This window comes from Mobula birostris, chromosome 29, assembly GCF_030028105.1.
Source record: "Mobula birostris isolate sMobBir1 chromosome 29, sMobBir1.hap1, whole genome shotgun sequence".
Classification (NCBI taxonomy): Eukaryota; Metazoa; Chordata; class Chondrichthyes; order Myliobatiformes; family Myliobatidae; genus Mobula; species Mobula birostris.
This window is the reverse complement of record NC_092398.1, coordinates 31,775,054-31,800,971: the sequence shown is the minus strand read 5'-3', so window position 1 is coordinate 31,800,971 and position 25,918 is coordinate 31,775,054. Positions and strand designations below refer to the sequence as shown.

The following is a 25,918-nucleotide window of genomic DNA, read 5'->3' as shown; positions in this document are numbered from 1 at the left end:
TTTTGGGGCTGAGGTCTTGAATTCATTGGGGTTTCCTTTCGCCTGGAAAGAGAGTGCTGTCATGGGGAAAGGGGCACGGCAGCCATTTTCTGACTTAACTGTGAGACTGGCACTGGGACTCGGGGCAGAGTCATCTTTCCAATGGATCGGAACCCCTTGGGACTTCCGCGTCCAACCGTGAGGGCACATGCCTCCTGTGGAAAAGTTTGGGATGGGTAGAGCCCCTGGATGGGGAGTCGAAACAAAGGCAGGCCTACTAGCCAGCCCCGTCCTGGTTCAACACCATCCATCAACGGGTCCGAATGAATCAGTGGCCAGGGGAACAAGAGCCACTGTCCCAGAAAGAGTCGACACAGAGAGGATGTTTTCAGTAGCTGGGGAGTCGAGGACCAGGGGGCACAGCTTCAGAATACAAGGACATTCCTTTAGATCTTGAGATGAGGAGGAATTTCTTGAGCCAGGGAGAGGTGAATCTGTGGAATTCATTGCCACCCGCACCTATGGAAGCCAAATAATATTTAAAACAAAGGTTTATAGGTCCTTGATTACTAAGGGCTGCAGAAGTTAGGAGGAGAATGGCAGGTCAAACTCAGTGGGCTGAACTAATGTGGCAGGGGGATGGGAACAAGTGCAGAGAGACAGAGGGGTGTAAAATGAGGGTAGAAGCAAAAAGTAGTAAGGTGAAAAGTAAAAGCAGCAGGCAGGCAAATCCAGGGCGAAAATCAAAAAGGGCCACTTTTCAACATAATTGTATAAGGGCTAAGAGTGTTGTAAATACAAGCCTGAAGGCTTTGTGTAAATGAATGGCCCTAATTCTGCCCCTGTGTCTTATGGTTAAGTGTGTCAAAGAATTAGTGACAGTCAACTCTGAGAGAACAGGGCACTGGCATTGAGATTTAAAGTTTTATGGACGATAATGGACTCTGGCCTGGAACGCAGTCAATGTTCTAATGAGGCAGGTCATCGATGTTGGATTGGGATGTAGATTTGTTCTCCTTGCAGTTTACTATCCCTAAGTTTGCTTGTATTTTTATATAATTACATATATACATATATTTGTTCAGTGAATTTTCCAAACATTACAGTAAAATACTTCCTGGTTATTAGGGAACTGCAGTTTCTGTGTTTTTCTCGAAACTTCTTAGTTTTCAGTAACAGGCGTCAGGCCACTTGATCTGGCTATCTTATCGGTTAATTGTTTTATAATTGGAAAGCTGTTATCTTGAGTCTAAGAGATGACCATGATTGGTTCTTCCTTTGTCTTTTCTTTGTTCCTTTCTTGTTCATTTCCTACTCTTGTAACACTTAATAAAATGGCCACAATCAGTAATTCCTGTGCCTCATTCTTGACTTCCGAAGGACCTTTGGATCGCTAAAGTATCAGGATCCAACATCGAGGACCTGCCCTGTTGTCCAATGTCAGAAATCGGTCAAGTGGGAGATGCAGAGTGGGAACGGTGGAAGTGTTCTCCTGGGAACATACCTCCGACCCGCCCGAGCTGCGATACTCAAATCAGGCCGGGGAAACCGAGGAATTTGAAACCGATGACACCTCTGTTTTCGATGTTGAGGAGAGCTCAGAACCGTCGTCCACCTTCTTCCCAAGGAGTTGCATTATACAGCTCCGGAACTGACAGGGAAAGACGACACAGGTTAGCTACCTGTTAACAGAGTGAGACTCCCTCCGTACCTCCCATCACACCCTCCCAGGGTCAGACACAGAGTGAAGCTCCCTCCACACCGTCCCATCACACACTCCCGGGGTCAGACACAGAGTGAAGCTCCCTCCACACTGTCCCATCACACACTCCCGGGGTCACACACAGAGTGAAGCTCCCTCCACACCGTCCCATCACACACTCCCGGGGTCAGACACAGAGTGAAACTCCCTCCACACCGTCCCATCACACACTCCCGGGGTCAGACACAGAGTGAAACTCCCTCCACACCGTCCCATCACACACTCCCGGGGTCAGACACAGAGTGAAGCTCCCTCCGCACTGTCCCATCACACACTCCCGGGGTCAGAGTGAATCTCCCTCCACACCGTCCCATCACACACTCCCGGGGTCAGACACAGAGTGAAGCTCCCTCCACACCGTCCCATCACACACTCCCGGGGTCAGAGTGAATCTCCCTCCACACCGTCCCATCACACACTCCCAGGGTCAGACACAGAGTGAAGCTCCCTCCACACCGTCCCATCACACACTCCCGGGGTCAGACACAGAGTGAAGCTCCCTCCACACCGTCCCATCACACACTCCCGGGGTCAGACACAGAGTGAAGCTCCCTCCACACCGTCCCATCACACACTCCCGGGGTCAGACACAGGGTGAAGCTCTCTCCACACCGTCACATCACACACTCCCGGGGTCAGACACAGAGTGAAGCTCCCTCCACACCGTCCCATCACACACTCCCGGGGTCAAACAGAGTGAAGCTCCCTCCACACTGTCCCATCACACACTCCTGGGGTCAGACACAGAGTGAAGCTCCCTCCACACCGTCCCATCACACACTCCCGGGGTCAGACACAGAGTGAAGCTCCCTCTACACCATACCATCACACACCACCAGGGTCAAACACAGAGTGACGCTCCCTCCACACTGTCCCATCACACACTCCCGGGGTCAGACACAGAGTGAAGCTCCCTCCACACTGTCCCATCACACACTCCCGGGGTCAGCCACAGACTGAAGCTTCCTCCTCACTGTCCCATAGACACTCCCGGGGTCAGACAGAGTGAAGTTCCCTCCTCACCATCCCATCACAAACTCCTGGGTTCAGACACAGAGTGAAACTCCCTCCACACCGTCCCATCACACACTCCCAGGGTCAGACACAGGGTGAAACACCTTCCACACCGTCCCATCACACACTCCCGGGGTCAGACACAGAGTGAAGCTCCCTCCACACCGTCTCATCACACACTCCCAGGGTCAGACACAGAGTGAAGCTCCCTCCACACTGTTCCATTACACACTCCCGGGGTCAGACACAGAGTGAAGCTCCCTCCACACCGTCCCATTACACACTCCCAGGGTCAGACACAGAGTGAAGATCCCTCCACACTGTCCCATCACACACTCCCGGGTTCAGACACAGAGTGAAGCTCCCTCCACACTGTCCCATCACACACTCCCGGGGTCAGACACAGAATGAAGCTCCCTCTACACCATCCTATCACACACTCCCGGTGTCAGACATAGAGTGAAGTCACTCCACACTTTAGTGGAGATGTGACTAGGTGGTGTGGTGGGAGGAAAGTATGCTGGAGTTTTACTTACCTGTCTGTTCATGAAGATGTAAATAATGGGGTTGTAGATCGTGGAGCTCTTTGCAAAATAAGGAGGGAGAGCAGCTGTCAGGGGGTGGAAAGCATAGCCAGGGTTCAGGGAGGCAAAGACCGCAAAGAAAGTGTAGGGCCCCCAGCAGAAGCAAAAAGCCAGAATCATCACCACTACCATCCGTGACACCTCCTTCTCAGCCTTCTGTGTGGTCTCCGATTCCTTCTGCTGCATGGCCACCTGAGGGGACAGCAACGAGCATCAGCAGAGTCTGGCTCACACCTCCCGGTCCCGCGCACCTCCCGGTCCCACGCACCACCCAGTCTCACACCTCCTGGTCCCGCGCACCACCCGGTCTCACACCTCCCGGTCCCACGCACCACCCGGTCTCACACCTCCCGGTCCCATGCACCACCCAGTCTCACACCTCCCGGTCCCATGCACCACCCAGTCTCACACCTCCCGGTCCCAGGCACCACCCGGTCTCGCACCACCCGGTCTCACACCACCCAGTTTCACACCTCCCGGTCCCGCGCACCACCCGGTCTCACACCACCCAGTCTCACACCTCCCGGTCCCGCGCACCACCCAGTCTCACACCTCCCGGTCCCGCGCACCACCCAGTCTCACACCACCCGGTCCCACGCACCACCCAGTCTCACACCTCCCGGTCCCGCGCACCACCCGGTCTCACACCTCCCGGTCCCACGCACCACCCGGTCTCACACCTCCCAGTCCCATGCACCACCCAGTCTCACACCTCCCGGTCCCATGCACCACCCAGTCTCACACCTCCCGGTCCCAGGCACCACCCGGTCTCGCACCACCCGGTCTCACACCACCCAGTTTCACACCTCCCGGTCCCGCGCACCACCCAGTCTCACACCTCCCGGTCCCGCGCACCACCCGGTCTCACACCACCCAGTCTCACACCTCCCGGTCCCGCGCACCACCCAGTCTCACACCTCCCGGTCCCATGCACCACCCAGTCTCACACCACCCGGTCCCACGCACCACCCAGTCTCACACCTCCCGGTCCCGCGCACCACCCAGTCTCACACCTCCCGGTCCCGTGCACCTCCCGGTCCCACGCACCACCCGGTCTCACACCACCCAGTCTCACACCTCCCGGTCCCACGCACCACCCAGTCTCACACCTCCCGGTCCCGTGCACCTCCCGGTCCCACGCACCACCCGGTCTCACACCTCCCAGTCCCACGCACCACCCGGTCTCACACCTCCCAGTCCCACGCACCACCTGGTCCCGCGCACCTCCCAGTCCCACGCACCACCCAGTCTCACACCTCCCGGTCCCGCGCACCTCCCAGTCCCACGCACCACCCAGTCTCACACCTCCCGGTCCCGTGCACCTCCCGGTCCCACGCACCACCAGGTCTCACACCTCCCTGTCCCGCGCACCACCCGGTCTCACACCTCCCGGTCCCACGCACCACCCGGTCTCACACCTCCCAGTCCCACGCACCTCCCAGTCCCACGCACCACCTGGTCCCGCGCACCTCCCAGTCCCACGCACCTCCCGGTCCCGTGCACCTCCCAGTCCCACGCACCTCCCGGTCCCGTGCACCTCCCAGTCCCACGCACCACCCAGTCTCACACCTCCCGGTCCCACGCACCACCCAGTCTCACACCTCCCGGTCCCACGCACCTCCCGGTCCCACACACCACCTGGTCTCACACCACCCAGTCTCACACCTCCCAGTCCCACGCACCACCCAGTCTCACACCTTCCGGTCCCGTGCACCTCCCGGTCCCACGCACCACCCGGTCTCACACCTCCCGGTCCCATGCACCACCCAGTCTCGCACCACCCGGTCTCACACCACTCAGTCTCACACCTCCCGGTCCCATGCACCACCCAGTCTCGCACCACCCGGTCTCACACCACCCAGTTTCACACCTCCCGGTCCCGCGCACCACCCAGTCTCACACCTCCCGGTCCCGCGCACCACCCGGTCTCACACCACCCAGTCTCACACCTCCCGGTCCCACGCACCACCCAGTCTCACACCTCCCGGTCCCGTGCACCTCCCGGTCCCACGCACCACCAGGTCTCACACCTCCCAGTCCCGCGCACCACCAGGTCTCACACCTCCTAGTCCCACGCACCACCTGGTCCCGCGCACCTCCCAGTCCCACGCACCTCCCAGTCCCACGCACCACCTGGTCCCGCGCACCTCCCAGTCCCACGCACCTCCCGGTCCCGTGCACCTCCCAGTCCCACGCACCACCCAGTCTCACACCTCCCGGTCCCACGCACCACCCAGTCTCACACCTCCCGGTCCCACGCACCTCCCGGTCCCACACACCTCCCGGTCCCGCGCACCACCCAGTCTCACACCTCCCGGTCCCACACACCTCCCGGTTCCGCACACCTCCCGGTCCCGCGCACCTCCCGGTCCCACACACCTCCCTGTCCCGCGCACCACCCAGTCCCACGCACCACCCAGTCTCACACCTCCCGGTCCCACGCACCACCCAGTCTCACACTTCCGGGTCCCATGCACCACCCAGTCCCACGCACCACCCAGTCCCACACACCTCCCGGTCCCACACACCTCCCAGTCTCACACCTCCCGGTCCCGCGCACCACCCAGTCTCACACCTCCCGGTCCCACGCACCTCCCGGTCCCACACACCTCCCGGTCCCACAGACCTCCCGGTCTCACACACCTCCCGGTCTCACACCTCCCGGTCCCACGCACCACCCAGTCTCACACCTCCCGGTCCCACACACCTCCCGGTCCCGTGAACCACCCGGTCTCACACCTCCCGGACCCACACACCTCCCGGTCCCACGCACCACCCGGTGTCACACCTCCCGGTCCCGCGCACCACCCAGTCCCACACACCACCTAGTCTCACACCTCCCAGTCCCACACACCTCCCAGTCCCACGCACCACCCAGTCTCACACCACCCGGTCCCACGCACCACCCAGTCTCACACCTCCCGGTCCCACGCACCACCCAGTCTCACACCTCCCGGTCCCGCGCACCTCCCGGTCCCGCGCACCACCCGGTCCCACGCACCACCGGGTCACACGCACCACACAGTCTCACACCACCCCGTCCCGCACACCTCCTGGTCCCAACACCCCTCCCTGCCTCACACACCTCTTCGTCCCTCACACAGGGTGTGACTCTGTGTGTGTGTGTGTGTGTGTGTGTGTGTGTGTGTGTGTGTGTCTGTCTGTCTGCATGTGTGTTTGTGTTTGTCGGTCTTTCTGCATGTGCATGTGTGTGTGTGTGTGTGTGTGTGTGTCTGTCTGTCTGTCTGCATGCGCACGAGTGTCTGTGTGTGCGTGTGTGTGTGTGTGTGTGTGTGTCTGTGTGTATGTGTGTCTGTGTGTGTGTGTGTGTGTCTGTCTGCATGCGCACGAGTGTCTGTGTGTGCGTGTGTGTGTGTGTGTGTGTGTGTGAGTGTGTCTGTCTGTGTGTATGTGTGTGTGTGTGCGTGTGTGTGAATGTGTGTGTGTGTCTGTCTGCATGTGTGTGTGTGTGTGTGTGTGTGTGTGTGTGTGTGTCTGTCTGCATGCGCACGAGTGTCTGTGTGTGCGTGTGTGTGTGTGTGTGTGTGTGTCTGTGTGTATGTGTGTCTGTGTGTGTGTGTGTGTCTGTCTGCATGCGCACGAGTGTCTGTGTGTGCGTGTGTGTGTGTGTGTGTGTGTGTGAGTGTGTCTGTCTGTGTGTATGTGTGTGTGTGTGCGTGTGTGTGAATGTGTGTGTGTGTCTGTCTGCATGTGTGTGTGTGTGTGTGTCAGTGTGTCTGTGTGTGAGTGCGTCTGTGTGTGTGTGTGTCTGTGTGTGTGTGTGTGTGTGTGTGTGAGTGTCTGTCTGTGTGTGTATGTGTGTGTGTGTGTGTGTGTGTGTGTGTGTGTGTGAGTGTGTCTGTCTGCGTGTGTATATGTGTGTGTGTGTGTGTGTGTGTGTGTGAGAGAGAGAGAGAGGGCATTGTTCACCCATGCCCCTGGCTGTGGCCAGCCACTCAGTCACTACTCTCCCTGCTGGGCTGAGAAGCGGTCAGACCCCTCACCGATCGAATGGCCATCCAGACTTGCAGGTAGCAGATAATGATGACCAAGAGGGGGAGAACAGCGCAGGTGGCGGTCAGAGTGATCATGTAGGACTTGACCCCGGGGTCCGTGCTCCCGCTGAATACGTCTGGTCCGCACGAGGTCTTCAGCCCGTGAGGCCAGTATCTGTCAAGGAGATAGAGAGTCAGATAGCCTGAGCTGGGTCAGCTGGCCCGCTTCAGGACACGGGGAGAGCCACAACTCCCACTCCCCACCCCAGGAGGTACAATCTGTTGTCGTCTAACTCTATCAATTCACACAAATCGGTGGAGGATCTCAGCACAGCAGGCAGCATCTATAGGGCGGAATAAACCGTCAACATTTCGGACTGAGATGCTTCATCAGAACTCGGCACAAAACAGGCTATTTGGCCCATCACTCACATGCCGATTTTTAAAAAACCCTTCTCAGCATCTCCTGGTGGCCACCCATTTCAATTCAATTTCCCATCCCCATTGCAACATGTCCTCTACTGAGGCCAAACTTATCCCTCCATGTTCCATCTAGGCAGCCCCCAACCTGATGGCGTGAACAATGAGTTCTCCAACTTCTGGTAATTTGTCCCCCTCCCACTTCTCTCTTTCTCTATTCCCCATTCCCTTCTCCTCCACTGCCCAAATTTCCCCTCCTCTTCCCCTTTCTTCCATTGTCCACTCTCCTCTCCAATCAGATTCTTCCTTCTTCGGCCCTTTACCTCGTCCACCTATCACATCCCAGCTTCTTACTCCATCTCCCCATCCACCTTCCCCCTCACCTGGTCTCACCTACCACCTGATGGCCTGCATTCCTTCCGGTACGTTTTGTAACTTCAAAACATTAAATTAATTCAAATGGAGATACAGGAGTCTGGGAATACAGGTCTGGCTTCATCTTTACTTATAACGAAGCACACGCGATCAACTGCTAGTGTGATGACATATGCAAGTCATGTATTTTGACATATAACCCATAATTAACCATTTAAATGAACAATTAATCAAACTATAAATACCCAAGATGACTCAAATATTATTGAAATATCACATACACAACACCATCCCCTCCTCCTTCTTATTCTGGTGTCTTCCCCTTCCTTTCCAGTCCTGATGAACAGTCTCAGCCCGAAACTGTTGACTGTTCATTCCCTCCATAGATGCTGCCTGACCTGCTGAGTTCTTCCGGCTTTTCGTATGTGTTGCTCCAGATATGGGCATGAACTAGAAGGGCCGAATGGCCTGTTCCCGTGCTGTACTTTTCTATGTCTCGATGACTCTGCTTCCAGCGTCTGCAAAATCTTTAGTGTCTCTGAAAGGAAACGGCTGGAGGGAGTCAATGGGTCTGCCGGTGTTGGAAACAGCTGCTGTTCTGATACTTTGTGTTAGGTATCAGATGAATTGACGTAAGACTAAAGGTGTAGTTTTACTGACCGGTGGTGTGGTGGCTTTAGCATCAGACTTCAAGGCCAATGACCTTGGGTTCAAATCCGGCTAGCTTCCACCCATGCTGGGTTAAGTGTCCCAGCCTCGGCCTTGTTTTAAAAAAAAATTAGTCAAATGCCACAGAAACGGCAAAAACGCCACCCAATGCGCCACAAGACATGGAAAGGAACATTGTAGTTTAACATGTGTACTTTGGTTCTAGTTTAATCATCTGTACTTTTCGCAAACTCATGTATTTTTCACAGTAAGTGATGGTTCGTCCCTATTTACTGGCAGAAGGCAGTATAGCAATTACATATACTGTATCTTTCCATTGGCTAAGTGTTTGCACATCAACCATGTGGTGTAACTGTGCAACCATTAAATGGTTTACCTTATCTAAGGAATTTTCTCTCATCTCCACTATAAAGATGATGGATCTTTCAGAGGGGTTTGTCTTTTACCTTCACCTTCATTGCTTTTTGTGTTTTGCTTCTCGGCTCCCCATTGAGTTTCCCTAGTGTTCGTATGTTTGTTTGTACTTTAAAATAGACGATCGTTAAGAATTAAGCCTGCTCGCCACTCTTGACTTCTGGGAGGACCCCCAGAATATCAGGGAAATAACTGAGAGCCGGCAGCAGCATTTGTGGGGGGGGTGGTGGACAGTTGATGTTTTAGGCCGAGACCTTTCATCAGGACTGAAAGACAGGCGGGAAGAGATCTGGTGTAGAGAGGTGAGGGGAAGGAATCAGAATCAGGTTTACTATCACCGGCACGCGGCGTGAAATTTGTTAACTTAGCAGCGGCAATTGAATGCAATACATAATATAGAAGAAAAAAATCAATAAATAAATCTTATTCAGTATACTTTATATAGATTAAAACTCATGCAAAAAAACCCAGAAATACTATATATTAATTTTTTAAAAGTGAGGCGGTGTCCCAGGGTTCAAGGTCCGTTTAGAAATCGGATGGCAGAGGGGAAGAAGCTGTTCCTGAATCGCTGTGTGCCTTTAGGCTTCTGTGCCTCCCACCTGATGGTGAGTGAGAAAAGGGCATGCCCTGGGTACTGGAGGTCCTTAATGGACGCTGCTTTTCTGAGACACCGCTCTCTAACGATGCCCTGGGTGCCTTGTAGACTAGTACCCAAGATGGAGCTGACTAGATTTACAACCTTCTGCAGCTTCTTTCGGTCCTGTGCAGCAGCCCCTCCATACCAGACAGTGATGCAGCCTGTCAGAATGCTCTCCCCGGTATATCTATAGAAACTGCTATTGTTGCTTTTTTAAAAATAACTTAGAGAGTGCGAAGTGAAGGAGCCTTGGGTCCCACAAGATGCAAGATTCGATCGCCTCTGTGGCTGGAGGCTGTGGACTCGCTCTCGGCTGTGGTTTGATGTCTAGTGTCCTCCGCGCTTTACTTGTTGCGCTTCAGCGCGGAAATGGACCTGCGCCTACGGCCTGAAGTCGTCGAGTCCCCGCTGGACGATGTGGCCGCAACTGCGGCCGCCGGCTCCCGGACCAGCTTCGCTTGCCTCCGCGGCTTGCGGCTGCGGGCGCTTGCTTTGGAGGCGCTGCAGTCTGGTGTTCAATGTCCTGTGGGTTACTTGTTCGCTTTTTTTGCAGTTTGCGCACTTCGTCCTTTTTTTAAACGCACGTTTGATTGTCTTGTGTGGGGGTTTTCTTTAAACGGGTTCAATAGTGTTTTATGGGTGCCTGGAATCAGACGAATGTCAAGGTTGTAAATAAATATACTTTGAACGTTTAAGTGCCTATACGGGAAGCAACACACATCAGAGTTGCTGGTGAACGCAGCAGGCCAGGTAGCATCTCTAGGAAGAAGTGTAGTCGACGTTTCGGACCGAGACCCTTCGTCAGGACTAACTGAAGGAAGAGCTAGTAAGAGATTTGAAAGTTGGAGGGGGGGGAGGGAGATCCGAAATGATAGGAGAAGACAGGAGGGGGAGGGATGGAGCCAAGAGCTGGACAGGTGATTGGCAAAGGGGATATGAGAGGATCATGGGATAGGAGGCCTAGGGAGAACGAAAAGGGGGGGGGACCCAGAGGATGGGCAAGGGGTATAGTCAGAGGGACAGAGGGAGAAAAAGGAGAGAGAGATAAAGAATGTGTGTATATAAATAAATAACGGATGGGGTACGAGGGGGAAGTGGGGCATTAGCAGAAGCTAGAGAAGTCAATATTCATGCCATCAGGTTGGAGGCTATCCAGAGGGAATATAAGGTGTTGTTCCTCCAACCTGAGTGTGGCTTCATCTTTACAGTAGAGGAGGCTGTGGATAGACATATCAGAATGGGAATGGGATGTGGAATTAAAATGTGTGGTCACTGGGAGATCCTGCGTTCCCTGAAGGACAGAGCGTAGGTGTTCCGCGAAATGGTCTCCCAGTCTGTGTCAGGTCCACCGGGAGCACCGGACGCAGTATATCACCCCAGCCGACTCACAGGTGAAGTGTTGCCTCACCTGGAAGGACTGTCTGGGGCCCTGAATGGTGGTGAGGAAAGAAGTGTAAGGGCATGTGTAGCACTTGTTCTGTTTACAAGGATAAGTGCCAGGAGGGAGATCGGTGGGGAGGAATGGGGGGGACGAATGGACAAGGGAGTCACATAGGGAGCGGTCCCTGCGAAAAGTGGGGGGGGGGAGGGAAAGCAGGCAGTTTAGTGGAGATTAAAAGGCTTTTAGACTGACACATGACTGTGAAGGGACTGGAGGGATGTGGATGAGACACAGGAAGGGGACATTTAGCATAAAAGATAGGCACAACATTGAGAGTGAAATGGCCCGAACCAGTGCTGTACTCTTTATGTACCATGTTCAATACAATGGAATGCAGTCAAGGGTTAAGTGGGATGGCACAGTAATGTAGCGGCTACCTTAACGCTTTATAGTACGAGCCACCCTGGTTCAAATCCCACCGCTGCCTTGAAGGGGCGTGTACGCTCTCGGAGCCAGTTTCCTCCAGCATTTCAAAAACGTACCGGTTAGTGAGTTCAGTGGCATGGGCTCATTGGGCTGGAAGGGCTTGTCACTGTGCTGTTTTATCTTTAGATAGACAGATAGTTAGATAGATAAATGGATAGATGGAGCATAGAAGGTTGAGGGGGGACTTGACAGAGGTGTTTAAAATTATGAGGGGGATTGATAGAGTTGACGTGGTTAGACTTCCATTGAGAGTGGGGGAGATTCAAACAAGAGGACATGAGTTGAGAGTTAAAGGGCAAAAGTTTCGGGGTAAGATGAGGGGGAACTTCTTTACTCAGAGAGTGGTAGCTGTGTGGAACGAGCTTCCAGCAGAAGTGGCTGAGGCAGGTTCGATGTTGTCATTTAAAGTTAAATTGGTTAGATATACGGACAGGAATGAAGAAGGAAGTCTGAGAATCGGAGCGGGAGTACGGAGGAAGCCATTTTTGAATTTTTCGGGTTTTTTTTTCCATCGGCGTTCAGAGAGGCGGGACTGCGCAGGCATGTGACGTCGGGCAGTGAAGCACGAAAGATTTAAAAGGAACAGAGCCTTTTTCAGCGGGCAGCATAGTTTGCGGGCAGCAAAGTGAGCCGGGAGCAGAGTGAAGGCTTAAGGGCTTTGGCTCAACAGGCTTAGGCAGAAATGGGCAAGGCAAGGAAGGTTTTGGTATTCATTTTTTGTTGTTATTTGAGGAGAGGAGCAGTATGAGTGTGAGGGCAGTTTGTTGTTCTCCGTGCCGAATGTGGGAGGCCCTGGAGTCTCCAAGCCTCCCGGACATCCACATCTGCACCAGGTGCGCTGAGATGCAGCTCCTAAGGGACCGTGTTAGGGAACTGGAGCTGCAGCTCGATGACCTTCGTCTGGTCAGGGAGAGCGAGGAGTTGATAGAGAGGAGTTACAGGCAGGTGGTCACACTGGGGCCACGGGAGGCAGACAAGTGGGTCACGGTTAGGAGGGGGAAGGGGAAGAGTCAGGTAATAGAGAGTACCCCAGTGGCTGTGCCCCTTGACAATAGGTACTCCTGAGTACTGTTGGGGGGTGACAGCTTACCTGGGGGAAGCAACAGTGGCCGTGCCTCCGGCACTGTAGCTCAGAAGGGCAGGGAAAGGAAGAGGAGGGCAGTTTTAATAGGGGACTCAATAGTAAGGGGGTCAGATAGACGATTCTGTGGACACAGTCCACAGACCTGGATGGTAGTTTGCCTCCCTGGTGCCAGGGTCCGGGATATTTCTGATGGTGTCCAAGATATCCTGAAGTGGGAGGGTGAGGAGCCAGAGGTCGTGGTGCATATAGGTACCAATGACATAGGTAAGAAAAGGGAAGAGGTCCTGAAAGGAGAATATAGGGAGCTAGGATGGGAGTTGAGAAGAAGGACCGCAAAGGTAGTATTCTCGGGATTACTGCCTGTGCCACGTGACAGTGAGAGTAGGAATGCGATGAGTTGGAGGATAAATACGTGGCTGAGGGATTGGAGCAGGGGGCAGGGATTCAAGTTTTTGGATCATCGGGACCTCTTTTGGCACAGGCGTGACCTGTACGAAAAGGACGGATTACACTTGAATCCTAGGGGGACCAATATCCTGGCAGGGAGATTTGCGAGGGCTACTGAGGTGACTTTAAACTAGAATGGTTGTGGGGTGGGAATCAAATTAAAGAAACTAGGAGAGAGGAGGTTAGTTCACAACAGGGGGTTGGGAACCAGTGCAGAGAGACAGAGGGGTGTAAAATGAGTGTAGAAGCAAAAAGTAGTAAGGAGAAAAGTAAAAGTGGCAGGCCGGCAAATCCAGAGCAAAAATCAAAAAGGGCCACTTTTCAACATAATTGTATAAGGGCTAAGAGTGTTGTAAAAGCGAGCCTGAAGGCTTTGTGTGTCAATGCAAGGAGCATCCATAACAAGGTGGATGAATTGAATATGCAGATTGTTATTAATGAATATGATATAGTTGGGATCAGAGAGACACGGCTCCAGGGTGACCAAGGATGGGAGCTCAACATTCAGGGATAATCAATATTCAGGAGGGATAGACATGAAAGAAAAGGAGGTGGGGTAGCATTGCTGGTTAGAGAGGAGATTAACGCATAGAGAGGAAGGATATTAGCCGGAAGGATGTGGAATCGATATGGGTAGAGCTGCATAACACTAAGGGGCAGAAGACGCTGGTGGAAGTTGTGTACAGGCCACCTAACAGTAGTAGTGAGGTTGGGGATGGTATTAAACAGGAAATTAGAAATGTGTGCAATAAAGGAACAGCAGTTATAATGGGTGACTTCAATCTACATGTAGATTGGGTGAACCAAATTGGTAAGGGTGCTGAGGAAGAGGATTTCTTGGAATGTATGCGGGATGGTTTTTTGAACCAACATGTCGAGGAACCAACTAGAGAGCAGGCTATTCTGGACTGGATTTTGAGCAATGAGGAAGGGTTAATTAGCAATCTTGTCGTGAGAGGCCCCTTGGGAAAGAGTGACCATAATATGGTGGAATTCTTCATTAAGATGGAGAGTGACATAGTTAATTCAGAAACAAAGGTTCTGAACTTAAAGAGGGGTAACTTTGAAGGTATGAGACGTGAATAAACTAAGATAGACTGGCAAATGACACTTAAAGGGTTGATGGTGGATATGCAATGGCAAGCATTTAAAGATCGCATGGATGAACTACAACAATTGTTCATCCCAGTTTGGCAAAAGAATAAATCAAGGAAGGTAGTGCACCCGTGGCTGACAAGAGAAATTAGGGATAGTATCAATTCCAAAGAAGAAGCATACAAATTAGCCAGAAAAAGTGGCTCACCTGAGGACTGGGAGAAATTCAGAGTTCAGCAGAGGAGGACAAAGGGCTTAATTAGGAAGGGGAAAAAAGATTATGAGAGAAAACTGGCAGGGAACAGACTGTAAAAGCTTTTATAGATATGTGAAAAGAAAAAGATTGGTTAAGACAAATGTAGGTCCCCTACAGACAGAAACAGGTGAATTGATTATGGGGAGCAAGGACATGGCAGACCAATTGAATAACTACTTTGGTTCTGTCTTCACAAAGGAGGACATAAATAATCTTCTGGAAATAGTAGGGGACCGAGGGTCCAGTGAGATGGAGGAACTGAGGGAAATACATGTTAGTAGGGAAGTGGTGTTAGGTAAATTGAAGGGATTAAAGGCAGATAAATCCCCAGGGCCAGATGGTCTGCATCCCAGAGTGCTTAAGGAAGTAGCCCAAGAAATAGTGGATGCATTAGTGATAATTTTTCAAAACTCTTTAGATTCTGGACCAGTTCCTGAGGATTGGAGGGTGGCTAATGTAACCCCACTTTTTAAAAAAGGAGGGAGAGAGAAACTGGGGAATTATAGACCAGTTAGCCTAACATCGGTGGTGGGGAAAATGCTAGAGTCAGTTATCAAAGATGTGATAACAACACATTTGGAAAGTGGTGAAATCATCGGACAAAGTCAGCATGGATTTGTGAAAGGAAAATCATGTCTGACGAACCTTATAGAATTTTTTGAGGATGTAACTAGTAGAGTGGATAGGGGAGAACCAGTGGATGTGGTACATTTGGATTTTCAAAAGGCTTTGACAAGATCCCACACAGGAGATTAGTGTGCAAACTTAAAGCACACGGTATAGGGGGTAAGGTATTGATGTGGATAGAGAATTGGTTGGCAGACAGGAAGCAAAGAGTGGGAATAAACGGGACCTTTTCAGAATGGCAGGCAGTGACTAGCGGGGTACTGCAAGGCTCAGTGCTGGGACCCCAGTTATTTACAATATATATTAATGACTTAGATGAGGGAATTAAATGCAGCATCTCCAAGTTTGTGGATGACACGAAGCTGGGCAGCAGTGTTTGCTGTGAGGAGGATGCTAAGAGGATGCAGGGTGACTTGGATAGGTTAGGTGAATGGGCAAATTCATGGCAGATGCAATTTAATGTGGATAAATGTGAGGTTATCCACTTTGGTGGCAAAAACAGGAAAACAGATTATTATCTGAATGGTAGCTGATTAGGAAAAGGGGAGGTGCAACGAGACCTGGGTGTCATTATACACCAGTCATTGAAAGTGGGCATGCAGGTACAGCAGGCGGTGAAAAAGGCAAATGGTATGCTGGCATTCATAGCAAGAGGATTCGAGTACAGGAGCAGGGAGGTACTACTGCAGTTGTACAAGGTCTCGGTGAGACCACAGCTGGAGTATTGTGTGCAGTTTTGATCCCTGAATCTGAGGAACGACATCCTTGCCATAGAGGGAGTACAAAGAAGGTTCACCAGATTGATTCCTGGGATGGCAGGACTTTCATATGATGAAGGACTGGATCAACTAGGCGTATACTCATTGGAATTTGGAAGATTGAGGGAGGATCTTATTGAAGCGTATAAAATCCTAAAGGGATTGGACAGGGTAGATGCAGGAAGGTTGTTCCCGATGTTGGGGAAGTCCAGAACGAGGGGTCACAGTTTGAGGATAAAGGGGAAGCTTTTTAGGACCGAGATGAGGAAAAACTTCTTCACACAGAGAGTGGTGAATCTGTGGAATTCTCTGCCACAGGAAACAGTTGAGGCCAGTTCATTGGCTATATTTAAGAGGGAGTTAGATATGGCCCTTGTGGCTAAAGGGATCAGGGGGTATGGAGGGAAGGCAGGTACAGGGTTCTGAGTTGATGATCAGCCATGATCATACTGAATGGCGGTGCAGTCTCGAAGGGCTGAATGGCCTACTCCTGCACCTATTTTCTATGTTTCTATGAAAGGAGTGGAGGGTTATAGGCTGAGTGCAGGTCGGTGGGACTAGGTGAGAGTAAGAGTTCGGCACGGGCTAGAAGGGCCGAGATGGCCTGTTTCCGTGCTGTAATTGTTATATGGTTATATGGTTATAGATGGACAATTAGGTAGATAGATAGATAGATGGACACAGAGACACAGACAGACAGATAGGTAGATGGATAGACAGACATCTAGATAGACAGACGGATAGATGGATAGACAGACAGTTAGGTAGATAGATAGACAGATAGGCGGTTACGTAGATGGATAGGTAAATGGATGGATAGACAGACAGTTAAATAGATAGATGGGTAGATAGGCAGACAATTAGATACGTGGAGAGATGGATAGATGGACAGAAATGGACAGATAGACCATTAAATAGATAGACAAATGTGTAGATAAATGGACAGATAGACAGTTAGAAGTATAGTTAGTTAGATGGACAGACAGATGATAGAAAGAGAGAGAGAGAATTAGAGTAAGAGAAAGAGACAAAGAGTTTGGGGAGATTTGCTATGTCACCAGAGTCTGGAAGTTGTCTGCAGACGTGCTGTGGAGAGCATTGTGGCAGGTTGTACGACTGTCTGGCATGGAGGTCCCAATGCACAGGGTCAGAAGAGGCTGCTGAGGGTTGTAAGCTCAGCCAGGTCTATCAGGGGCACAAGCCACCAAAAAGTTAAGGGCGTCTTCAAAAGCCGTTACGTCAGGAAGGTGGCATCCATCATGAAGGCCCCCTCCATCCGAGGCATGTCCTCTTCTCACTATTACCATCAGGGAGGAGGTACAGGGGTCTGAAGACACACATTCAATGTGGAACAGCATCTTCCCTCCACCATCAGATTTCTGGACCACCAGGAACCCACGAACACCACCTCACTATTTCAGTCTCTGTTTGCACTACCTTTGTGAATTCTTGCTGTAACTTACAGTAATTTTCACTTGTGCTGCAGTGCTGGTGCCAAGCAACAAATTTCATGATACCGCACACAGATGGAGATGGGTGTGCAGAACACACTGCCAGGGGTGGCAGGAGAACTGAAACATTAGGGACGTTTAAGAGACAGATGATAGAAATTTGACGGACTATGTAGGAAGGAACGGTTAGATTGATGTTAGAGTATGTTGAAAAGTTAGACCGTAAGAGATAGAAGCAGAATAAGGCCATTTGGCCCATTGAGTCTGCTCCACCATTTCATCGTGGCTGATCCATTTTCCCCCTCAACCCCATTCTCCTGCCTTCTCCCCATAATCTTTCATGCCTTGACTAATCAAGAACCTGTCAGCCTCCATCTTAAATACACCTACGACCTGGCCTCCACAGCCTGCTGTAGCAATGCATTCCACAGATTCGCCACTTTGGCTAAAAAATTCCTCCTCGTCTCTGTTCTAAAGGGACGTCCCTCTATTCTGAGGCTGTTCCCTCTGGTCCAAGACTCCCCCAGTGTAGGAAACTTCCCCTCCACATCCATTGTATCTAGACCTTTCAATATTCGACAGGTTTCAATGAGATCTAAATTCAAGTGAGTACAGGCTCAGAGTCATCAAACACTCCTCATTTAATAACCTTTTCATTCCTGGAATCATTCTCATGAACCCTATCCAACGGCAGCACATCCTTTCTTAGATAAGGGGCCGAGAACTGCTCACAATAATCCAAGTGCGACCTCACCAGTGCCTTGTGAAGTCTCAACTTTACATCTTTGCTCTTATATTCTCGTCCTCGCAAAATGCTAACGTTGCACTTGCCTTTCTCACCACCAACTCAACAAGCTGGCACAACATAGTGAGCCGAGGGGCCTGAACTGTGCTGTAATGTTCTACGTTCTACTGCAGCGGTAATCTGATTCTGACTCAGATAGATGGCCCTGAAAGCACAGGGAGGGTGGATGAAGGTTCTCACCTGCTCCATCCGAAAATAGGAGGAAGACACCAGATAGTGGACCACGTCCAGGAGAAGATGATGCCAGCAGAGGCCCACTTCTCGTCAAACTTGACGTTCCCAAATGGTTTGCAGACGACCACCCAGCGCTCCCATGCAATGACGGTCAGTGACCAGAGAGCTGTAATACCTGGCGAAGGAACAACAATGTCACCAACGCAGCTTGTCCCATCGCCAACCCTGCCACCATCTCCAAACAGTTTCACCAAACCCCTCTGACTCAACAAACCCGTCCTCGCCTCCCTAGTTACCCCAAAACCCTTGTTCCCACCCCAACACCCCAACTCTTCTCACGGTTACCCCAAAACTCTTGCCAATATCCTGAGTCCTAACCGTGTCCTCAACTCCTTGCAGTTACCCCAAAATTCTTGTACTCACCCCAACACCCCAACTCTTCTCACAGTTACCCCAAAACCCTCATCCTCATCCTGACCCTCAACTTCTCACAATTATCCCAAAAGCCTCATCCCACCCTGACCCCCAGTTCTGCCCTCATCTCCTCATGGTTATCTCTCATCCCTACACCAACCCTCTCATCTCCTCACGGTTACCTCATATCTCTCATGCCTACACTGACCTCAACTCTGCCCCCATCTCCTCATGGTTACCTCAAAACTCTCGTACACACCCTGACCTCCCAACTCTACACCCTCATCGCATGGTTACCCAAAACCTCTCATCCCCACCCAAACCCCCAACACTACCCTCATCTCCTCACGGTTACCCCAAAACCTTCATATCCACCCTGACACCCAAGCCTGCCCTCACCATACCCCAACCTCCCAACTCTGCCCTCATCTCAGTTACTCCAAAATACCCAACCCCATCCTAGGACCAAGGGATGGGAGGTCTCACCGCAGACAGAGACAATGAAGCCCTCGAAGATGCACATGGGGTGGCCGAGGATGAAGTATCCGAAGATCTGGTTGCAGATGCTGACGGTGCTGGCGAAGAGGGTCTCGCCGAGGTCAGCCACCGCCATGTTCACCAGGATCCAGTTGAGCGGGTGTCGTAGCTTCTTGAACTTCCAGGTGGAGACCAGCACCAGGCCATTGGTGAAGATCGAGGCAATGACCACTAGCACCATCCAGAGGGTGGTCAGGTCGTAAGCCCAGCGGGGGGCTATGTGGTAGTTGGGGCCCTCAAATGGGCCTGTGGAGGTGGGGGGGGGGCGCAGTGCAGGGTGGGAGGGGTTGAATGGAGGGAGGAGAGTGAGTAGGAATATGAGGGTAAAGGTTGGCAGGAGGATGGAGGAGGAAGGAGAGGACAAGACGGGGTGGAGGAGGTATGGGATGTGGGGAGAGGACAAAGGGGTGTGGGGTGGATTAGGATGTGAGGAGGTGTGGGGAGGGGGAGGAGAAAGTAGTGAGAAGGGTGGGGAAGGCGATGAAATGGAGGGATTAAGATGGGGGAAGGATTGGGAGTAGGGGGTTGCAGATGGAGAACAGGTGGGGCGTAGAGAGGGAGAGGAGAGAGAGAGAGAGGTTAGGCCACAGTGCATGAGTGTTTTCCCTCCCCTCTCCCTCTCTTTCTCTAATCCGGGGGTCACTGGGCAGTGACGGGGAGCAGGAAACTGGGCTGATTTTCCCGCTCTTCTTGGGTGATGTTCAGGATAGCCTCTTGCCCAAGGGGACTAGGGCGAATGTGAGTGTTGATCCCCCAGCGAGGGACAGGGAAGTAATGGCTTTCAGGACACCAGGGAAACGAGGTGGGGCATGAGGGACAGTCCGAGGAGTCATACGTGGGGTATGAGGAGCGGTAAGGACCGGACACCCTCTCTGAGGGCCAGACGTTTCATGGAGCAATATGCAAGGTGGGGAAGGGGTGAGAGGGATGAGGTGGCCTTCTGCTGGGACGTGGCACACCTTCCCGATTACCTACCCCCCCCCCACATCGCTTACCCCTGGTGGAATTGCTGTTAGTGTAGATGAAAACACTGCCCTGCGTGGTCTCCTCCTCATATCTCCGCCGTGCCGCGTACCCCGCTGCGTTCCAGGATTCTGTCATCTCCCTCGCTTCGTGACCCCCTCCTCCTCCTCTTCCTACCCACCCTCCGCCCCGATCTCTGAGCCGACGGACCGTGCACGGCCGGAGAGAGCTGGGCGTGACTTTATAAACCACTCAGAGATTTGCCTCCCCCCCATCCACTGGCAAACCCTCCCTCACCCAAAATCCTGCCCTTAAGAGCTGAAATATTATTCTGCTCTTCCTCCCAATACTCCTCTGACGTCAACAGGCAGGCTTGAGTGGAGACTTTTCTGGGCGTCTGAGGTGAAAGGCCTCAAGTGACAGGTCAAGAGTAATCGGGATTCCCAGCAATCTGTTCTTATTACTTCCAAGGTCTTTGCGCCCTCCCTTCTAAATGAAACTGGGTCAACCCTCACTGAGAGTAGGGAAGTCCTCACCACAACTATGGAGGGGTTGTGGTCTTTAAGGGTGAGTGCGGTGCGGAGCTTGGGCTGAGAAGTGGCAGATGAAGTTCAACCTGGAGAAGGGTGCAGTGGTTCATGTTGTAAGGTTGACTTTAAAGGTGAAATACAGGGTTAATGACAGAAGTGTGGAGGAACAGAGGGATCCTGAGGTCCACATGCATAGATCCCTCTAAATTGCCACGCAAGTTGATAGGGTGGTTAGCCAGGTGTATGGTGTTCTGGTCTTCAGTTAGTCAGGGGACTGAATTCAAGAGGCGTGAGGTAATGTTGCAGCTCTATAAAACTCTGGTTAGACCATATTTGGAATATGGTGAACACAGGAGATCTTGCAGGTGCTGGAAATCCAGAGCAACACAAACAAAATGCTGGAGGAACTCAGCAGGTCAGGCAGCATCTGGGAAAAGGAATAAAGAGTTTATGTTTCAGGCCAAAACCCTTCACCAGAGCCAGAAAGGAAGGGGGAAGAAGACAGAATAAGTTGGGGTATGGGAAGGAGTTATCTTCCCCACCTTCTTATTCTGGCTTCTAACCCCTTCTTTTCCAGTCCTGGTGAAGGGTCTTGACCCCAAAACGTCAGCTCTGGAATATTGTGCTGCATTCCGGTCACCTCATTATAGGTAGGACCTGGAAGCTTTAAGAAGAGATTTACCAGGATACTGCCTGGATTATAGAGTACATTTCATGAGGTTAGGTTGAGTGAGCTAGGACTTTTCTCTCTGGAGCGAAGGACGATGAGAGGTGACCCGATGGAGGTGTACAAGATGATAAGAGGCACAGGTAGAGTGGATAAGACATTTTCCCAGGGTGGAAATGGCTACTAGGAGGAGGAATAATTTTAAGATGATTGCGGGAAAGTATAGGGGGGAAGGCAGAATCAGGGTTAACATCAGAATGTGAAAGGTTTAGAGAGGGTGCCGAGGAGATTGACCAGCATGATGCCTGGATTAGGGAGTATGCCTTATGAGGATAGGCTGAGCGAGGAGCAAAGGAGGGTGAGAGGCAACTCGATAGAGGTGTATAAGATGATAAGAAGCATAGTTCGAGCGTGTGGGTAGCCAGCAGCTTTTCCTCAGCGCTGAAACAACTAATATGAGTGGAGGGGAAGGATGTCAGAAATAAGTTCTTGTTACACAGAGTGGTGGGTGCATGGAACACCCTGTCGGTGGCGGGGTGAGTGGGGGCGAGGGTTGATATATTAAGAACATTTCAGAAACTCTTAGGCACTTGGATAATATTAGAACAGAGGGCTATATGGAAGGGAAGGGTCAGACTGACAGTGGAATAAGTCAGCACAACACTGGACTTCTACTGTGCGTAGTTCATGATATGATGAAGGCCAGTATGCCACATACCTTTTATTTTTAAAACCTATCTACTCGTGTTGACAGTTTCAGGGAACAAAGGGGGAACTGCTTCGTCCAAGCACCTTTGCTCTGTCCGCCGTAACGGCTGGGATTTCCCAGTGGTCGCCCATTTTAATTCATCATCCCTTTACCACTCCAACATGTCGGCCCATTCCCTCCTCTACTGCCACCATGAGGTTGGAGGAGCAACAGCTCACATTCCATCTGAGTAGCCTCCAACCTGATGGCAAGAACGTTGACTTCTCTAACTTCCTGGTAATTTCTATCTCCACCCCCCCCCAACCCCTTCTCTTTTTTTTAAATTCCCCATTCTGGTTACCCTCTCTCTCCTCTTCTGCCATCACCGCCCTCTTGTGCCCCTCCTCCTTCTCTTTCTTCTTTGGTCTGTTCTCCCCTCGTATCAGATTCCTTCTTCTTCACCCCTTTATCTCCTCCACCAATCACCTCCCAGCTTCTGGCTTTACTCCCCACCCACCCAGCTAGCCCCTCACCTGATCTCACCTATAACCTGCCAGGCTGAACTCCTTCCCCTCCCCACCCCTTCTTATTCTGGCCTCTGCCCCCTTCCTTGCCAGTGCCAATGAAGGGTTTTAGCCCAAAACGTCAACAGTTTATTCATGTCCATAGATGCTGCCTGACCTGCTGAGTTTCTCTAGCATTTTGTGTGTGTGCATTAGAGCTGTTTCTAATTCCTGATCCATAATCCCTACAAGATCTGATCCTCTCACTCCGTGACACCATCCCCACGCACTCCATAACCCAGTTCCATAGTCCCATGAATTTAACTTGTAATTGAGTAAACTAATCCCCCCTCCAGGCACAATGTCCCTATCCCTACATCCTCTCTCCATCCATGTGCTTGAGAGTCTCTTAAGCACTTGAATTAAATTGACTTTATTACTTGCATCCTTCATATACACGAGGAGTAAAAATCTTTTCGTTACATCTCCATCTAAATGTACAATGTGCAATTTATAGTAATTTATAATGAACAGTATGTACAACAGGACAGCCAATATAACATAGAAATGCAGTTGTATCAGCATGAATTAATCAGTCCGATGGCCTGGTGGAAGAAGCTGTCCTTGGGCCTGTTGGTCCTGGCTTTTATGCTGCGGTACCATTTCCCGGATGGTAGCAGCTGGAGCAGTTTGTGGTTGGGGTGACTCGGGTCCCCAATAATCTTCGTCCCTTTTTACACACCTGTCTTAGTAAGTATCCTGAATAGTGGGAAGTTCAAATCTATAGATGCACTGGGCTGTCCACACCACTCTCTGCGGCATCCTGCGATTGAGGGAAGTACAGTTCCCACACCAGGCAGTGATGCAGCCAGTCAGAATGCTCTCAATTGTGCCCCTGTAGAAAGTTCTTAGGATTTGGGAGCAGTTACCAAACTTCTTCAACCGTCTGAGGTGAAAGAGGCGCTGTTGTGCACATACACAGCTGGTATGTACAGACCATGTGAGATCCTGGTGAAGTGTATGCTGAGGAACTTAAAGCTGATCACCCTCTCAACCCCAGATCCATTGATGTCAATAGGGGTTAGCCTGTCTCCATTCCTCCTGTAGTCCACAACCAGCTCCTTTGTTTTTGCAACACTGAGGGAGAGATTGGTTTCTTGACACCTTTCTCGTATCTGCCTCCACCACACCTAGCACCCTCCACTCTTTATGTAAGAAACTTCCCCCGCACATCTCCTTTGAAATTACACCCTTACACCTCAAATGCATGTTGTCTGGTGTAAGGCATTCCAACACTGGGGAAGTGATCCTGGCTGTCTATCAGCTCTCCTTGTATCCCCTGATGCTCCAGAGAAAATAACCCAAGTTTCTCCAACCTCTCTTTATAGTACATGTTCTTTAGTTTGCAGCTAAACCTCTCCAAAGCCTCCACATCCTTGATGGAATGGGATGCCCAGAAATGAACAATATGAGGGGTGATTGATAAGTTTGTGGCCTAAGGTAGAAGGAGATGAGTTATTAACTTCAAACTTTCTGCATAATCATTCAAAGAGTTGAACCGCACGTGCATGTAACGAGAGCATCTTGGACCTCCAGGTCCACAGCAGGGGTGATTGATAAGTTCGTGGCTTTAGGTAGAAGGAGATGAGTTATACAGCTCTCGTTACATGCACGTGCAGTTCAGCTCTTTGAGTGAAAATGCAGAAAGTTTGAAGTTATTAACTCATCTCTTTCTACCTTGGGCCACAAACTTATCAATCACCCCTGCTGTGGACCACTTCTGGAGGTTCAAGATGCCGACTTCTACAAAGAAGGGATCCGTATACTCCACGACTGCTGGACTAAGTGTGTAAATGTAGGAAAAATAAATGTGCTAGGTTTTCTAAAATTGACTCCTTCTACCTTAGGCCACAAACTTATCAATCACCCCTCTTACTTCCAATGCAGCCTGACCAGAGCTTTATAAAGCTACAACACAACTTCCTGATTCTTTAACTCAGTACCTTGAATAATAAAGGCAAGCATGTTGTATGCCTTCTTTAACACAGTGTTACCACTATGGACGTGGACTCCAAGATCCCTCTGTACGTTATGGGTCCGACCATTAACAGTGTATTGTCCACCATATATGTGATCTCCCAAAGCACAACACCTCACAATTACCCAGATGTCACCAAAGACATTTGCAAATTTCTACAGACGTACTGTGGAGAGCATTCTGACTGGCTGCATCAGCGTCCGGTATGGGAGGGGTGGGGTGGGGTCGAAATCAGCTGCAGAAAGTTGTGAACTCAGTCAGCTCCATCCTGGGCCCTGGCCCCCCCCCCCCCCCAGCATCCAGGACGTCTTCAAGGAGCGATGCCTCAAAAAGGCAGCATCCATCATTAAGGACCCCCATCACCCAGGACGTGCCCTCTTCTCATTGCTACCATCAGGGAGGAGGTACCGGAGCCTGAAGACACACACTCAACGATTCAGGAACAGCTTCTTCCCCTCTGCCATCAGGTTTCTGAATGGATATTGAGCCCATGAACACCACCCCACTACCTTTTTTCCACTTGTTGCACTATGTATTTAATTTAACTTAAATATATATATTTTTTAAAGTGAAGTTTGTTATGTGGCATTGTACTGTTAGCATGTAACACACACTGCAAATTATATTTTATATATATATATATATATATACAGGTTTTATTATTATTTACTGCTGCCACATAACAAAAAATTTCATGACATATGCCAGAGGTATTAAACCTGATTCTAATTAAACTCCATCTACCCACCTACACTAGCTACAACACCTCCAATCTTCTTATCATCTGCAGACTTATATACCCACCCATTTACATTTTCATCTAGGTAATTTATATATATCACAAACAGCAAAGGTTCCAGTCTGGATCATTGCAGAACACCACTGGTCACGGACCTCCAGCCAGAATAACTCGCATCGACCCTTTTCAATGGGCAAGGCAATTCTGAATCCAGCCGGGCTAATTCACCAAGGAATCGGGGAGGGGGGCATTACCGGAAGTTCGAAATCGATGTTCATGCCATCAGGTTGGAGGCTACTCAGATGGACTATAAGGTGTTAATCCTCCAACCAGAGGTGTGGCCTCATCACGACAGTAGAGGAAGCCATGTACTGACATGTCAGAATGGGAATGGGAAGTGGAATTAAAATGGGTGGCCATTGG

At 51.0% G+C, this 25,918-nt stretch overlaps 1 protein-coding gene across 1 annotated transcript; it reads right to left on the bottom strand.

Annotated features, from left to right (window-relative positions):
• Positions 1-1,513: 1,513 nt before the first annotated feature.
• On the bottom strand, positions 1,514-20,468 carry LOC140190316 (red-sensitive opsin-like). The gene is made up of 6 exons (XM_072246942.1): positions 20,363-20,468; positions 19,317-19,613; positions 18,423-18,591; positions 7,344-7,509; positions 3,292-3,531; positions 1,514-1,630 (listed from the first exon to the last, which is right to left on the bottom strand). Exons 1-6 carry the CDS (start codon positions 20,466-20,468, stop codon positions 1,514-1,516), a joined length of 1,095 nt encoding a protein of 364 aa, XP_072103043.1.
• Between the last annotated feature and the right edge of the window lie 5,450 nt (positions 20,469-25,918).